This window comes from Cydia strobilella, chromosome 2 (assembly GCF_947568885.1).
Source record: "Cydia strobilella chromosome 2, ilCydStro3.1, whole genome shotgun sequence".
NCBI classification, from domain to species: domain Eukaryota; kingdom Metazoa; phylum Arthropoda; class Insecta; order Lepidoptera; family Tortricidae; genus Cydia; species Cydia strobilella.
The window spans coordinates 13,209,807-13,226,534 of record NC_086042.1 but is presented as its reverse complement, the minus strand read 5'-3'; the positions used below and the strand labels follow the sequence as shown (position 1 = coordinate 13,226,534).

At 37.0% G+C, this 16,728-nt stretch overlaps 1 protein-coding gene across 3 annotated transcripts; it reads right to left on the bottom strand.

The window, feature by feature from the left end:
- Positions 1–1,691: 1,691 nt before the first annotated feature.
- LOC134752307 (angiotensin-converting enzyme-like) lies at positions 1,692–14,751 on the bottom strand. Of its 3 annotated transcripts, none has more exons than XM_063687997.1 (11): positions 14,727–14,751; positions 12,667–13,089; positions 12,423–12,584; positions 12,231–12,333; positions 11,379–11,714; positions 10,852–11,098; positions 9,789–9,922; positions 8,650–8,887; positions 6,248–6,346; positions 2,845–2,967; positions 1,692–2,262 (listed from the first exon to the last, which is right to left on the bottom strand). In XM_063687997.1, exons 2-11 carry the CDS (start codon positions 13,048–13,050, stop codon positions 1,887–1,889), a joined length of 2,202 nt encoding a protein of 733 aa, XP_063544067.1. In that variant the 5' UTR covers positions 13,051–13,089; positions 14,727–14,751; the 3' UTR covers positions 1,692–1,886. The 3 variants fall into 3 exon arrangements, with proteins under 3 accessions (XP_063544067.1, XP_063544058.1, XP_063544050.1); XM_063687988.1 differs by lacking the exon at positions 14,727–14,751 and adding an exon at positions 14,514–14,720; XM_063687980.1 differs by lacking the exon at positions 14,727–14,751 and adding an exon at positions 14,454–14,719.
- Positions 14,752–16,728: the final 1,977 nt, after the last annotated feature.

Genomic DNA, 16,728 nt, shown 5'->3' with positions numbered 1-16,728 from the left:
AGTCGGTTGAAAAGGTCCTTTAGACGCATAATGCCAAAAACGCAAAACGCCATTCATACGCGAAATGCCAAAGACGTGTATTGCCAAATTCTGTTAATGCCAAACACGTGGAATGCCAAAGCTGTATAAAAACCAAATACGCATGATGCCAAACTTTTTAAAAAACCAAATACGCATAATGCCAAAAGCCAATGACACCCAACGAATTATTTGATATCATCCAAACCTTGTTTTAGTTTTTGTACGAAACCCCTCGCGCTTCGCGGGGCTCCTATTTCTGGGCGGTTTGCCCTTCGGGCATCTGAAGCTACCTAACGAACCTAACCTACCTACCTACCTACCTACCTACGCTTTTTTCCACAAAGTGTACTTAATGTTTTCACGGATGTCACACTAAATCAATAGGTAGGTAGGTTAGGTTCGTTAGGTATAGCTTCAGATGCCCGTAGGGCAAACCGCCCAGAAATAGTAGTAGTTAAGTTCAAGGAGGAAATGTACTCATAAAAAAAATAAAAATCTTGGAAACTATAGATTGACCTGAACTCTGACAGTGATCTGGCCTTTTTGCGTTTTTGGCATTATGCATTTTTTGGCATTCTGCGTTAATAGCATAAAGCGTATTTGGCGTTATACAACCGTCAGAAGTCAGTCAGAAAAATATCGAATACCTGAATCATTTCATCGTCCAACAACGCAGATTAGTTTCATCTGTGGATGAGTTAGTAGGAATTTGCACGAATATGATAGATATAATGAGATCATGAGTGTTTTCTCTTAAGGCAAGTGAATGTGTTGTGGTCATAGGAATTTTCCGTCCCTGCATTGGCATCCCGTCAATCCCACGCGATTTTATCAAGAATCCATTAGCTCCAGCTTGTGTATTCAATCAGTAACAGTTTAGATTCTAAGGAACGTTATAGTACTCATTGTAATCCCAGTCTACCCTACTTTATGGAATGTACTGTAAATTTCACATTATTTTTTATGAAACTCATTATTTACCATTGGTTACATCTTTTTCTATGCGACTTAATTTGCTTGAGTCAAAATCCCATACAAAAATAGACATAACGCAAACGCAAACGCTCGTCACGCTATTGAATGAAATTTACACTAAGCTATTTGCTTATGTTGTGTTTAAGCTTGGATCTGGTAAAGGAGTGTTCTAGTTCTGTAGGTACATTATTATTTAGACGACTTACCATTGCCTGTACTGTCCCTACGTCGTTGCTATGGACTTCTTCGTCTTGACATCTTTTAGAATTAAGATCTTACAAAAAGCAAATTACATTAAATTAAGATCTTACAGAAAGCCCATTTTTACTGACCATATCAATTATTAGCATCCGTTTATTTCAGAAAGAACAGGCCAATTCCAACGTACACTGACATCAGAATTATAAATATTTGAATTAGAATGTTATTTAGTGATCGTACGTCTCGCCCGCGCCAATACGGAGAAGTACGAACGAAATGCTCGATGACTGAATGACATCAGTTAGATGTCATTCTGATATCAGTGTATGTTCGTATTGGACTGTGTGTCAAATTTGATTGTAATTTGAAAATTTTTGTACGGCTCCTGGACGTTTCTTTGGAAAAATTACCTTTTAATAAAGTCAATGCCAAATAATTAAAATAATTTTAGAGAAGATGCATGAGGAATAAAACTAGAAAAATAAGTAAAAAAGTTTATGCATCAATCAATAGAGAATGTTTTTTTCTTATTAACGTACACAAAAACACTAAAACCTTATGCTAATTGCAATACATATGCAGTAACTATACAATTAATTTAACATAGTGGCACAATCTTTGAAAAATCTACACATTAACAATCCTAAGACACGCTGGTAAGTATTTCAATTTTGCAATTAAATTATTATTCAGACTTTATCTTCAACAATCCCTTCTATTTCATTCGTCTTACCTTGAGGCGCTTCATTCGTTACTATATCTAAAGACCCGTTTTTGCTTAGTCCACACATAGATAGAACATTTGTACCACTACGCTTCTTAATGCAATACATTAGTACAATGAGAAGGGTTAGACACAACACCACGACTCCTACTATGATTGGAGCGCTTTGATCCATATCGTCGTCCTCTATAACTTTGGCCAGTTTGATGTTTTCTTCTTTTAAAAAGTCTTGTAGAGTTGAGAAATATTCTAGAAAGCCTTTCGTAGATAATTTTGTTTCACCTGTCATTGCTTCGAGTACCTTTCGCCAGTCTTGACTTGCTCCAAGTGACATTCCGGTACTGAAAAAATATATATTTTGATATCAATTTCTATCTTTTATTTAATAATAAATCCTATTTTTGTAAATCCCATAAAAAAATGGATTAATACAGGTTTTGCTCGTACGAATCAAACAAATTAAATTTAACAGGAACTCAAACGATACTCATAATATAATTATCTACAATGCATATGGTTTTCGAAGTTCAGCATTTTTTGTAATAGCGGCTAATAACTTAATACATAAGCTTTGCCCAATATATTGTACCATTTGTACCTAAATGACAAGAATAAACTTCGCATAAACAAATCTTGATTTGATATTGATAGCATAAAAACCAGTTCGTTAAAACGCTAGGGTACAAATCGAGCCACCAAAGTAGCTACTGTATTATGATGTGACCAAGGAAGAAAAGCATAATAGATTATAACCCACACTACGTGTTTCAAAAAGATCTAATTTGACAGACGAAACGGTTGAGAGACGGACCTCGACTTTAAAGATTTTGTTTGGACAAACCTCCTTTGTTCTGTCATCAACAATTTTTATTATTATACTTATCCTTAATGCATAAGGTCAAAGGTCACATGGACTTCCGCACCTGAGTAGTTTTCCCGCTTCCTTCTGCCCGTAGATGGAACATTCGTGCAGAGGTCTAGAGTGATTTGTACTCCTGCACAGCGACCGTAGGAGTTGGAACTCCAGGACGTGAGACACCAGGTAACTGGGGTAAGAGAAAGTCAGCAAGCGATTATTGTGTATAATGTCGCCTGCGTATACAAATTATGCTTGCTTACGTTATGGTCATAATTTAAACGACGTTTCTAAATGAGTCATAGACAGATTTAGGTTCCAATTTGACTTTTCTAACCTAACCTTTTGTACCCTATATTTGAGTGAAGTATAAGAACATTGAGGAAACATAAGCGTACTACACTTTTTGTACAGGTCAAAACTACGCTGGAGGTGGTATTGGTCGATAAAAATTACAATCAGAACTTAGGCTCTAATTTTCTTAATTTCGGGAACAAGAGAAAATTTTTAATTTTCAAATGCGTTTTTTTTTGTATCAGTTCATTTGTTAAAAATAAACTTCTAGGGAGATAAACGCGGGTATTATAGCCGCAGGTGGCGCAGTATGATAATAATTAGGTAAAACAATGACACTTTGTCTTCAGTGGAGATAACTTTAATAAACCATTTAAGACGTGCTTATCAGTAGTGTTGCTCCAATCGATTACCGGGCGCAGGTGAGCCGTAATGTTTCTTCGGTTTCACATATTACCTACTAACCCAAGAAAATTAAAGAAATCTGCGGAAATAATTCGTGTAGTTTTGAAAATTGGCTCCTAAAGTATTAATCGTAGAGTAAAAATGAATATGACCTTGTGGCGTCTCCTCTAGCTGCCACTGTCGACGTCATCTAACAGATGGCGTAAGGGAGCTCGAACGCAATTAGCTAGAAACCTACATCGCGGTTACGGAGTTTCAAATGTCACTTACTATATATACTCCTTCTGACTAACTCTCAGTGGACTTCGGTCCCCAGGCATAACACCCGCCTGGAGAGAGTACTCTCTATTGGCCCTCTCTCCATACATACCACAACCTAATTTGTAGAAAATTTTATGTAGAATCTTTTGTCCGAACTAATTATAATGCTATTCGTACAGATATTCGAGATATGAGCAAAAATCTGAAAAAGGTACCTTCAACCCCCCCCCCCCTACACCCTTAGCTAACCCCCCACCCCCGAGGACTTTTAGTATATTCATCTGTACACCACAAGATATAAATTTTTAAAACTACACGAATTATTTTCGCAGATCGCCCATTTTCGGCTTAATTTGACGTAGCTATACTATACTCCACACAACCACTGATTTGCCACAGCGGCGACTCGCTTGCGCTCGATTTTTTTTCTTCTTTTTGATCTGACTTATGCAACTGTACTACATACAGAATTCCTAACGACCCAATTCGAACAATGCTTATAAGATGTCACAGCGATACGATACCAATAAGCCACTGTCAAAAGTGACATTTCTTCAACCAAAAACTTGACTTTTGACACCGACAAATCGGTATCGTATCGCTGTGACACCTTATAAGCATTGTTCGAATTGGGCCGTAAGTATCTACATAAACGATGGAAGTCAAGCTTAAAGCAAGTGGTAAAGTGAAAAATAATTAATTAGCTCTAGTTTATTACTGGTGCACATGTTAAAAAATAGCCTCAAATCAATTGAAAAATACCTGGTGCAAAGGTTTTCCATCGCAATTCAACGTGATAACGCGGCTAATGTGATGGGCACCTTTGCGCCAGGGACAACTCGAGGGGACTTTTTGACTTGGCTTAAGTTTAGTCTTAAGACTCTTAAGTTATTATTGAATTGTTTTTTATTGTTATACTGACATTTATTGAATAAGTTTCATACTTTTGATTGAAATGGATACGCAATAAGTGTGTATTATTAAATAATACACACTTGTACAAGTAACCTGGTTAAATAACCTAGAAAATCAAACTCCAATTTAAACACCTGCTTTTATGATAATAAATATAGGTTTTAATAGTATGGTTTTTTTATAATGTTTGTATTCGTACTCGCGTATTCGCGGCCCCCAGAAATTGTATCATACGGATTTTCATACAACAGTCGTGCGTATGTTACGTCCATTGGTAACAGTAGGTACCTATACCTACTTGCTATTATTTTAATTATTTAACTCGCTTTGCCTTATCTTAACGTACTTAATATAAATTCAGTAGGTACATGGCACTTCCAATTACCTACAAGTGAACTTGTCTAATTTACTAACACGAATATGCGTTGATGACGATTTTAATGATATTATATCAATTGCATATTATTCAAGCTTTACGATGTTTTTCATGCAAACGGAGAATTGGAGATTAAGATGAGAAGAATTTAATTTCTACCTTACCCACAGATTTAAATCAAGTATAACAAATCAAGTTGTTTTTAACTACCTGACATAGTCAAGGGGGGGCATTATTGATCTATTTCGTTAACACGCCTAGCAGCTAAACTTGGTTTCGTGTTTCAAATCGGCAAAGTTCGGTAACTGAATTCGCGGCAATCTTTAAGCTTAGTACAATATTTGTTTTTGTATGAGCTATTACTCGAAATGAACTGGTACCTAAAGTTTTTTTTTGTCAGGACAAGTTTCGCGAGTGCTTTTTACTATTTTGATTTGAAGTCTGGCAATAATGTAGCGCAGTGGCAATTTTATCTCAATCACAAGGCGCTGCTGTGCACTGACATCATAAAATGTTTATCAGATCCTTCGTTTTTAAAATTAAAATTAACGGCTTATATAATGCGAATATTTTACATACCTACATATATTACTAACATAAAAACGATATTTTTCTTATTTAAAACTAGTAGTTCACCCTGAAATGAGAACTCGCGGCCTTTCAGATCATCAATTTTGGTCGTGATCAGACCAATGAATTCAAATAAGGAGAAAATGAATGTGAGCGAAGTTTGTCCATTATTGACCCCCGTTTTGTATTAAAAGTCCTATTGGACATACTGTGTAAGTTTAATAACACAGTTATAACACTGATGCGGATCCGCACGCCTCCGCTGTATGAGAGTGACACCAGAGCAGCGTGCGGATTAGCATTCAATTAAATTGGAAACAAGATTTAGTTTAAGTATTTATTTATTTAATTTTAATTGCTTACATGTATCTACATATGTCAGGTCTTCAAGTAACAATAAAATTGTCTTAATACATAATACCCATAGTTGCATAGTAGACGGCCACTCCTCCATACAAACATAGTCCCCATTTTTCTCTCTACCTACTTGAGCACACTCTCGCCAATGCTTTACCAACCGAGTATAATTGTAGTGGTGCATATAAGTTGTAGCACTGACGGTAAGTACCCAAATTAACTACGACGATTTTGTAGACTTGATATAGTTTATAGTATGATATCTGCGAAGGAAAGCAATTTATAAACTTACGTCACGTATTGCACATGCGACACCACATGATACTTGGCTGCGGGATCCAGGTCACTCTCGTTGCGCGGAACCGGCGGCGACACACCTGTTTCTTTAATCCTGCAAATTTCATTATAGGCTCATAGCGATTCTATATTAAAAATTAGTAAGCTGGTTGATTTACTTATATGTGTCATGAACCTTAGTGGTGTTTTAGGTGTCCGTATCTGGGGGCACGGCAGTGCAGTCGAGCAAAACAAAGCAATCGCACATAATGCTTTACTCGTACCGTACTCCTAAATATGTGTAATGCTCAAGCTGCATGTGATTAACGCTAGCGTTATGTTCAATTAGAATTATTTTTAATAATTGACGATGATCCTTATATCATTATGCAGCCGTGCAATGGCCAAGTCATTATACGTATTAAAAATTAAAGATATCTAATATTGATGCGGTTTTAACAACCCCTGGCACTGACTAAAATAACCGACTTGGTATCACATTACATCTCTTAACTTTTTTGTAGTAGAAGTATTGCGTTGCGAGACGGGCATCTTTTTACATGTAATGTTTTTGATGGGATTTTAACAATGAACTTTAGATATTAAGAAAGTGAAGCATAGCAAAGACTTTTAACCATAAGCGAAACATACACATTAATACATAGCATGGTGGAGGGTTGCAATTTTCAGATATGAAATATAGTTTATTCAGAAAATGAAGTAGTTAATGATATATACAAACATAAAAAAATAACAAATATATCTAAAATTAATTAATAAACTACAAAGCTAAAAAAAATAAGTATATTATTCTAAAAGACCTCCGCGAGCTGTACCGAAGGCATATGTGCCCATCACACTTGTCGCGTTACCACGTTGGATAGCGATGGCCAGCCTTTGCATCAGGTACGAACCCGCGCGAGCATCAGAAGTCCTCTCCCTCATCCTATGTCCCACCACTCTTATGAAAGCTATGGCGTCAGACCCCCAACACCCCGTTATCTCGAAGGCGAGTGGTACAAAATAATAATTCGCCTCAAGGTCAGTATTTTGTCCTCTTTCTCAACGCTGCCAACTCTGCCGCAGCGCCTGCTGTCTGCACCGTCCGGCTAAGGTGTTAGGCGGCGAACACGGCTAGGCACTTTCCCTTCTGCCATGGCAGCAAAGTTAAGCCGTCCGGCCGTTTGCCATCGGTGCGACAGAGGCCAGTTCCAGAACTGATATGTAAGTAATTATGATTTTTATTGTAATCTTTTTTTGGACTAGATAAATTAAAAAAAAATGGTTAGTTCGTGTTTTATTACTCCATGATACGCACAATGAATTGACAAATCAAGTCTCATGCCAGTCCCATGCAACCTTGGCAGTAATTAGAACTATCATCCTACCAGGCAAAATAATGGAATAATAGTACATTGTGGTACAAGTGTGCTAAGTTGGTCATTACACACGAGGCGATATTGTGCGCGCGAGCTGTAAGCGAGCAAATTTTAATTGTTAAAACAGTAAAACTAAAATCTGTCATACTGCCGGCCGCCACTCGCCCTCGCCCTCCTGGGCGGGCCGGCCGGGCATATCTAGGATTATGAGCCAAAAATCGATGGAATAAAAACGTCGTTTTGAGCAAGTGTGTTGAAATAGTTATTTACGATACAAGTGCGGAAAAGAGGAAATTCGAAACGAGCGGCGATAAATTAAAACACGACCGCAGGGAGTGTTTTAAATCGACACGAGTACTTAGTACTTACTTTTAGTACATATGCACGAAAAGTGCTATTTTACGCACTAGTGCTAGAAAGTAGCAACATATGTACTGTAAAAATGATTGTTTGTTATGTTCTTATTTTTTGGTACCTAATAGTTTTAACCGTCTAAAACTTAAACTTATTTTTTACCAGCGTTTAGTGTAATATTTAACATTTGCTAATGTATGTATCCGACGGAACACATCGTTCAAACAGGTCTAGTACAATTACCTATACAGGGTGTGGCCTGTAACACGATCAAAAAATTGAACTGTGGGCTGTAATAACTGACCAACAAGTTCAGCGACTTTAAAAATAATTAAGATTTGAGACTTCCTAATTCCTAATCCTTCCTTTTTCATACAAATTAAATGTTGTCTTCAATGTACGCTGTCATCACATCAGTGTAATTGACGTTGCTTATCACGCTTTAAACATGACAAATTTCGCAATACATTGCGGATTAGAATAAACTTTAAAGTATGCTATAAATAAAAATATAAGGTATTTTTAAAAGTCGCTCAACAAATGTTGGTCAGTTTGAGGAGTAAGTACAGCCTACATTTAAATTTTTTTGGTCGTGCTACACGCCCGGTATTTACTAATATTTATTTGTATCTTAGCAACAGTCCTATTTTGCTTTTCATGTTTGATATCTCAACGTTTGTCTCACCTAAGATCCCACCAATGCTGGTTCCAATTTTGAATGCTGCTGTTGCCAAAGACGTCCCACCTCCACTTATCCAGCACATACGCATAGGCCATCAAGGGCAGCTTCTCCAGGGCTACCCAGAGCAGATGGTTCATGGTCACTTGAGGGCTGGTTTCTACTTTTAGAAACCTCAGGGTCTTCAAGTGGTTCGGCGAAGTCAGCTGGACAGCTACGATGTCTGAGATCGCGTCGTGAAAAGCTGAAATATATTTTGAAATATTTTTATGCGAATGCTAAAAGAAAACATACAGTATCAGCCAAAAACTGTACCAATACTAAAAGAAAAACATACAATTTTAGCCACTGGGATAATATATTTTCGCGGTCGATTTTTTACCGGAGAAGTAGTAGAAGTAATTGTTATGCACTAAAAAGGTCCGTCAGTAGGTGCTATCTAATTGTCTATTTATCAATGTTTCGCGAACATATTTTACTACCTATTTAAGATCAAGTAAACAAAATTACGACATTTCTGTTCTATTTAATGAGCGAACTTGACGATATTATTCAATAAGTTCTTTAATTTTAACGTTAACCAACGTGGTTGTCAATGTCTCCAGCAATATATCTGTCGGGGCTTCTAACCTTCGTGGTGACGATACATAGACTGACTGACTGACTGGCTGGCTGACTGACATACATATTTGGAACGACCGACATTTAAATTCAAAATTCGACATGACAATTACAAGATAAAAATCAGACCGGGTCGTAGCACGGTACGCTTATCACACGCTTATCACCATGCCTGTCACGTTCTAACAAGTATGTGAGTGCGAAAGTGACTGACTTAGTGATAGGGGAACCATGCTGCGCGGGGTTCACGACACACAACCGAACAAGGAAGACGACGACGACAGACCGTTCAATATCATTTAAGTTGTTCATGAAAAATTTGTTTTCCTATTTGCGGGAGATTTCCTCGTTCTGCGGTCGCAGCATGATTCCATTTTTATAGCTTGTCACTATGCCAGTCACTTTCGCACTTACATACTTATTAGAACGTGACAGGCATTGTGACAGGCGATAAAAATGCGACCGTGCTACCCGGCCTGATCCACCTTCTATAATAGGTACATCAAACCAAAAATAATGTTTACCTGGATTTGGACCGTCACGATACAAAGGAGGAAGGTGCCGATAGTGCTTGAAGTACTGGACGTGTCCTAGCAACCTTGCGGCCCGGGACAACCCCACTGCTACATCTGTGATTTTCTCTCCGCACCATTTTATTCTGAAAATGAAATAAACAAATATCAAGGGTTAATATTGCCACTTCACCTTCAGGGCTGATCTAGCCTTAAGCTATGCTAGGTTTGTACTGTGGTATGAGTCATAAGAATATATTTTCTTTACACATATGACGTAACAGAGATTCGAACCCAAGACTACACTACTGAACTGTACTACTACTACTACTACTACTACTGTACTGTACTAGTTTGTACTAGGGTGACTGCTATAGTTATTGGCCACTACATAGTAATTGGCCACTCCTAACAAATCAGAAAGAAACAAGCCAAAAGAAGTCTTATTGTTAAGAGTGGCCAATTACTATGTCATCATCATCATCATCATCATCATCATCATGTGAGCCGATAGACGTCCACTGCTGGACATAGGCCTCCCCCAAGGCTCGCCACTCCGACTGATCCTGTGCCGCTCGCATCCACCGAATTCCCGCGACCTTCACCAGGTCGTCGCTCCATCTCGTTGGAGGCCTACCGGCAGTTCGTCTTCCGGTACGCGGACGCCACTCCAGAACCTTCCGGCCCCACCGGCCATCAGTTCTGCGAGCAATGTGCCCCGCCCACTGCCACTTAAGGTTTGCAATTCTGCGAGATATATCGGTGACCCTAGTTCTACTGCGGATGGAATTACTATGTAGTGGACAATAACTATAGCAGTCGCCCTTGCAACCAGACAACAGGTCAACACAAGGGGAAGCAGGGGTATCACTTAACTTGGTTCGCTGCGGCATCACAAAAGTAATTTCTACCTCATTTCAATAACGAAGATCTAAGTGAAATGCATAACAATACTACTGCTTTCTAATTTTTTTCTGATTTAGTATGCGTCTGCACTAGGATCTACACTATTTGTCTCCATATATTATTACTTATATTTACCAAAATATTAATTATGATTGGAATCAATGTTTACCTGTAATTAGCCCCATCACACATATCATGGCTTGAAGGCAGGCAGTTAGCTGTAGCCATGGTGTCGGTAATTCCCCGATATGATTCAATGGCGCTTTCAAACCCAAGGGACTGGTGGAATCCGTCTACCGCGTCAAACAAGTCTTTAGAATGCAGAGTCTCGTTACTTTGTACCTTTGGCCTGACAACTTCTGGATATGCTGCTACAAGGGGATAGATGGCTTGCCACTCTTGAGCCCATAAGTTACCTAAAACATAACATTATTGGGATTCCTGACGAAATTTTGCCGTAATACTTCCAACAGGCGCACAGTAAACTTTTGACATAGTTATTAAAATGTATAATAGTTATAAAACATGGCGGTTTAGCGAACTACGGTTAGGTTAGCATATATGATATACAATATATTGTCACCAAATACTTAAACATCATTTTTATGTGTATTGTCAATTTGTCAGTGATCAATGATACCAAATGACAAAACTTGTAAAACATACGGGAACTACTACTACTTTAATAAAACTTACCTAAAATATGCGCTGGGATAAGACCATCATTGCACTGCAAATCCTCTTTGTATTTTTTTTTAAGCTTTGCCCTGACATAGTCGTGCAACAGGTCGTACAAGGGCTTAATGTCATTCCACATTTTGTCAACATTTTCGACAAAATGGTCATCTTCGAAGGCATACCGCCACATGTCCCCAGCGTCAGTAAAGTTTTCCGATTCAGCCACTCGATTCATTCTTACCACATAGTCCTTGAATATGGGTCGGATTTTCTTGCCAGTACTGTCCCTATAACCTTTCCAGTAATACGCTAGTTCTTTGGAATCGTTACTGGTTTTGAATATTGATATGATATCTGAAAAATTCAAAGACTGGTAGCCTGGTAGAATATGGACTGTCAGACACTGTAGAGCTGCCTTTAAGCTAATAAAAAATACTAATAACTTATGTATAAGATTTACTGGTTATAATTTTATGGTGCGGCAGGTTCAGATAATTATTTGTAGCCCTTGAAATTCAAAGTTCGAAGTACGAGTACCGAGTACCTAGCTTTTGCACTACTTCCTTTTACTTGGTTAAACTTAGATGATACCATAACACACTTTATTAAAATAAGGTACTTGTAGGACAGTTATGTGCAGATATAATTGGCCTTCCCTGTTTAGAAGTACGCAGCTTAGTCAACTATTAAGTACTGCGGTCGCATCGCATGCATCGGACGCATCGCACGCAAGGGATTTTAGAATTATTTGTATAGAAAGTTACACAAGTGCGTCCACTGATCCGTTGCGTGCGATGCGTACGATGCGATGCGGACCTTTAAGCAGAATTTACTGTGTTCATTTTAGCAAGTAAATATCGGATGACTAACCACTCATCGTTCGTAACGAGTCGTCCGAGCATACCGTCGCATTGTATGCACACACGGACACTCGACTCCATATACGCTGCATTGTATCTATTTCTTCACGTTGCTGAATACAAAATATTAATTTATCAGTGAAAAAAAACGCAACTTAGTTATATATGATAAATTGATAAACCAGATTAATGCAAGTCATACTTTACTCTGTGGCATTTGAACATTGGTCCCCCTTTCTTTGATTATTCGAATCTTTCTACTTATTTTTTGATCGTTTAAATTTGGTATGTCACGTAAATATTTTGTTTTAAGTATATTCCAATATTTCTTTTTTATTTCATCTTCTTCTGCTGCCACTCGAACCTAAAATGAATCAGCAAATAGGTAATTAAAAAGCATATCTATGGAACTACTTATTTTTGACTTATAAATTTCAGATTCCAACCATTCTATTTTTCTTTATTTCGTCATTAATATTAGAGACGTAGTCCCACAAGGCTTCCTGGGAAGTTTTGCACACTTCTAAACTTAGCTTGTCCATGTTTTCCATAAAACTATCTAAGGTCATATTCTTGCTATCTATTTCATTTAACTGAGCTTTAAAATTTTGTACATCATCATTTTTAACTATCATAGTGTTAGGGTCCAGTACTGATGCCATTGCATCGTCTAAAAACTTTTTATCTTTTATTTCTTCAATATCAATTTCTTCGTGACCACTTTCGTCTGCCGCCGATGCATCTGCTGTTTTGTTATCTTTCGGTGTTACAATCTCATCCCCTGACATTTCTGACGTTGGATTACCGTGAATCAATTCCCGAGCTCCCATTGTCAGTGATACTGCGAAGGCTACCGTGCATATTAATTGCTGTAATAATTACGTTTGTCAAGAATAGAGCTAACAATGAGTTTGAGAGAGGTAAGTATATGTTAGCGTATGTGGCCGTATCGGTAATCTAAGCTGCAGTGTACACATTATGAAGTACTTGCAGTAAGGACAGGATGTTGCATAACACCGTACATTATCCGACAGATCTAGACATGAGAGGAAAGGACACCGATAAAACATCTAGTGTCATGTGGACATAATTCAACAATGGCCCCAGTATATTGAAATAATGGTCGCATCCTCTCGACACGGGTAGGTACCAAGCCGTCGCCGTCTGCCTTCTGACTGATTGTTGATATCTTAAAAATATGAAGAAATCTAAAGAAAGGCACTAAGTTTTAATCAATTCAGTTTATTTAAAGAGGCAACGAAGACCAGTATATAGTCCACAAACCACAAATGAACTTGAAAATCACAGTGGAGCTTATGTAGGTTGCTCCTCCAAAATGGTATTCTGCTTGAAATAAATAATCTCACAGTTAGCTCAATAAATATTGTGTTGTTGATCCTAGAAGACGATATATATAAATACGTAGAAAACATCCATAACTTAGGAATATTTGTGATAATCATATAATTAAATGCCCATACCAGGTTTGGAACCCGGGACCACCTGTTTCGTAGGCATCCAATATAATCAGGTCCCATAGTTCTACCTATGGTAGGTAATTGTGATTGAAAAATAATGATGTACCTACCTAAAGGGTAGGTACTTACAATGTTTGTTTTTACACCGTTCATTCGCAAAATTTAATTTAAAGCAATACTTAATCAGAAATAACTAATAATGGTACGTATATACGTTATTTTTTATTCTTATAAAATAAATGGTTGCATAACACTAATTTAAACTTTCACGAAAAATGGTTGCATTTCCACAAAAATATTTTCTTTTTTTTAATTATAGGAATACCCTTTATTTTATATTATTATTTAGGATTGATTTCGTAACACGTTGTAAATGTTTCTTGGTGATTAATTTATTTGACCTTGTAACTTGTGAAGTCCCAACAACCAAAGAAATGAAAAGTTATAGTCTAATCTCCTAGTTCTCTTTATTACCTACCAACTACTTCGTCGCGATATTATAGTATTTATTATAGTATTAAACTTCTTTACTAGTTTGAATTAAGTGTTTATTTAATGGTTGGTATGATTTATGTCAATATAAGTAAATATTATGTATAAAACAAGTATTCATGAACGTTGATGAGACGACTACAAATTTAATTTTATCAGAAAATTAAATTTCTATTACCTACTCGACGCGAAGAAAAGCAAGCTAAAAAAATAAATGTAGGTATCAAAATAGTACGAAGGAATTATATATGCATAATACGCACATAAAACAGCATGGTGTGATAATCCGAAACGTTATCATGAATGCTCAACACAAAACTCACTACATTTTCATTTTCTTTACTTATCTTCACAAACGAAAGCCGGGACACGACAGCACTCGATAGTGCTACGGAATGTTTATAAATCGAACGCCCTGTTTGGTCGTTTTGTGGTGGATTTTTCAAATTGGAACAATCGAACGTTATTGTTTTGAAAACGTTAACGGTGCGCGGCCGGCCGCGGTCGCCGGCGCATTGTTGTGATGAAATGGCTACCTGCACTGCATCAACAAACGGGCGTTCTCGTGCGACCGGACGGGCGCTCTGGAGCTGCTGGCGTCGTCACCTCGTCGACGCAGGCGTGGCTCCCCCAAACGATTTAGGAAGTGGAACCCACCGTTGTTCAGAATATTGCACTAACTAAGGCTGCCAAGTTATTATCCATTGGATTATTTTCATTATTGGTAAATTCGAAGTTTATTTATTAATAATTATATACGTCATCTCATGAAGTAGGTACTTAAATGCAAAACTTTAAAATAAGAGTTCAGTTAATTATTGTGTACTTACCTAAATCCATTTTACCAACGAAAGTGAAGAATAGGTCAACTGAAAATTTCCTTTAATTGCCATTAATCATTATCTAAATACGGAGGATGTTTCAGTGGTGGTAATCGATACGTACTTAAACTGTGTAAGCAACTTAAATAGTAGATTGTTAACCAAGTGTGGAAAGTGAACCATATTACCCGAGATATTTTAACAATAGTTATATGATATGGTTACTTTTACCCGAGTTAAACACTGCTTTTCATTTCGACTATGAGGAAAGTCAACTACAAAAATGTAGGTTTATTATAGGCATGGAGACTATATAAAGAAGCCAAATCTCTATGTATGAAAAGTGTCCATCAAAAAACAGTAATTAGGCGACGCCACCATACACCGAAATACTACCAAAAACAACCTACGTAATTTGGTCGGGTTATTTGTTGCCTTATATGGTTCATGCACAGACCTAAAATTTATGCTTAGGTTCATGTTATACTCATATCCTAGAGCCTAACTAGCGCCACCGGAGAGATTAGGAATTATTATTTACAGCTGAAAGCTGGTCACTTTTGCAATAGTTCTGCCATAAGCGATTGTCGATAGTTCTGCCATAAGAGATTGTCGTCCTTTCTGTACCGTCTATAATTATAGGTATATTTCTTTTGACGGTTAAGAGAATTAGGGACTGGAATTGGCGCCATTTTGTTCGGAAAAAAATTCTAAAACCATAGACAATCCGATCTTAATTTGGCATGTGTCTGAAACAGCCTTAATGTATACGCGATGTATATGAAACAAAATGAATGAATATCCTGTAATGATATTTTTTTAAACATTTATCGTCATTTAATATTGATTTATTAACAGTTTTATTTAAATAATGCAAAGCCTGTTTCAGACAGCCTTAATGTATACGCGATGTATATGAAACTGAATGAATGAATATCCTGTAATGATAATATTTTAAACATTCATCGTCATCTAATATTGATTTATTAACAGTTTTATTTAAATAATGCAATGCAATTGACATTTAATTTCGATAATACTTAGGGTCGGTTGCACCAAACTGTTTGTCATTGTTAAAGAGTTCGCTAAATTTTATTGTATAGAAAGTTTCATAGTAAACCGTCCCTTGGTCTGTCAAGTACGGATGGTGCAACTGGCACTTAGTCTGAAAATGCGGAAGTTAATATGAGAGCTTTTAACTAAATAATATGGCATATATGGCTGTTAGCCGTTGCTCGAAGTACAAATTAAAAAAAAATACTTTTCGTCATGGGAATTCCAATTTTCCACCCGGCTATCAGCCTATGAAAGGTGAACTTTCCGAATAGGAGAGATGAAAAATATTTTGACGATTAAGAGAATTAGGGACTGGAATCGGCGCCATTTACATTTTGATCGAAAAAAAAATCCTAAACAATCCGATCTTAAATTGGGATGTGTCTGAAACGGCCTTAATGTATACGCGCCTTAAAAAAAGTGAAACTGAATGAATGAATGTAATGATAATATTTTCAACATTCATCGTCATTTATATTGATTTATTAACAAGTATTTATGTTAATTTCAAACATTTAAATATTAAATACAAGTAGTATTTCTTTTTTGTAATGTAATGCAATTGACATTTAATTTCGATTAATACTTGGTCTGAAAATGCGGAAGCTTAAATATTATGAAAGCTTTTAACTGAATAATATGGCAAATAAGGCTGTTAGCC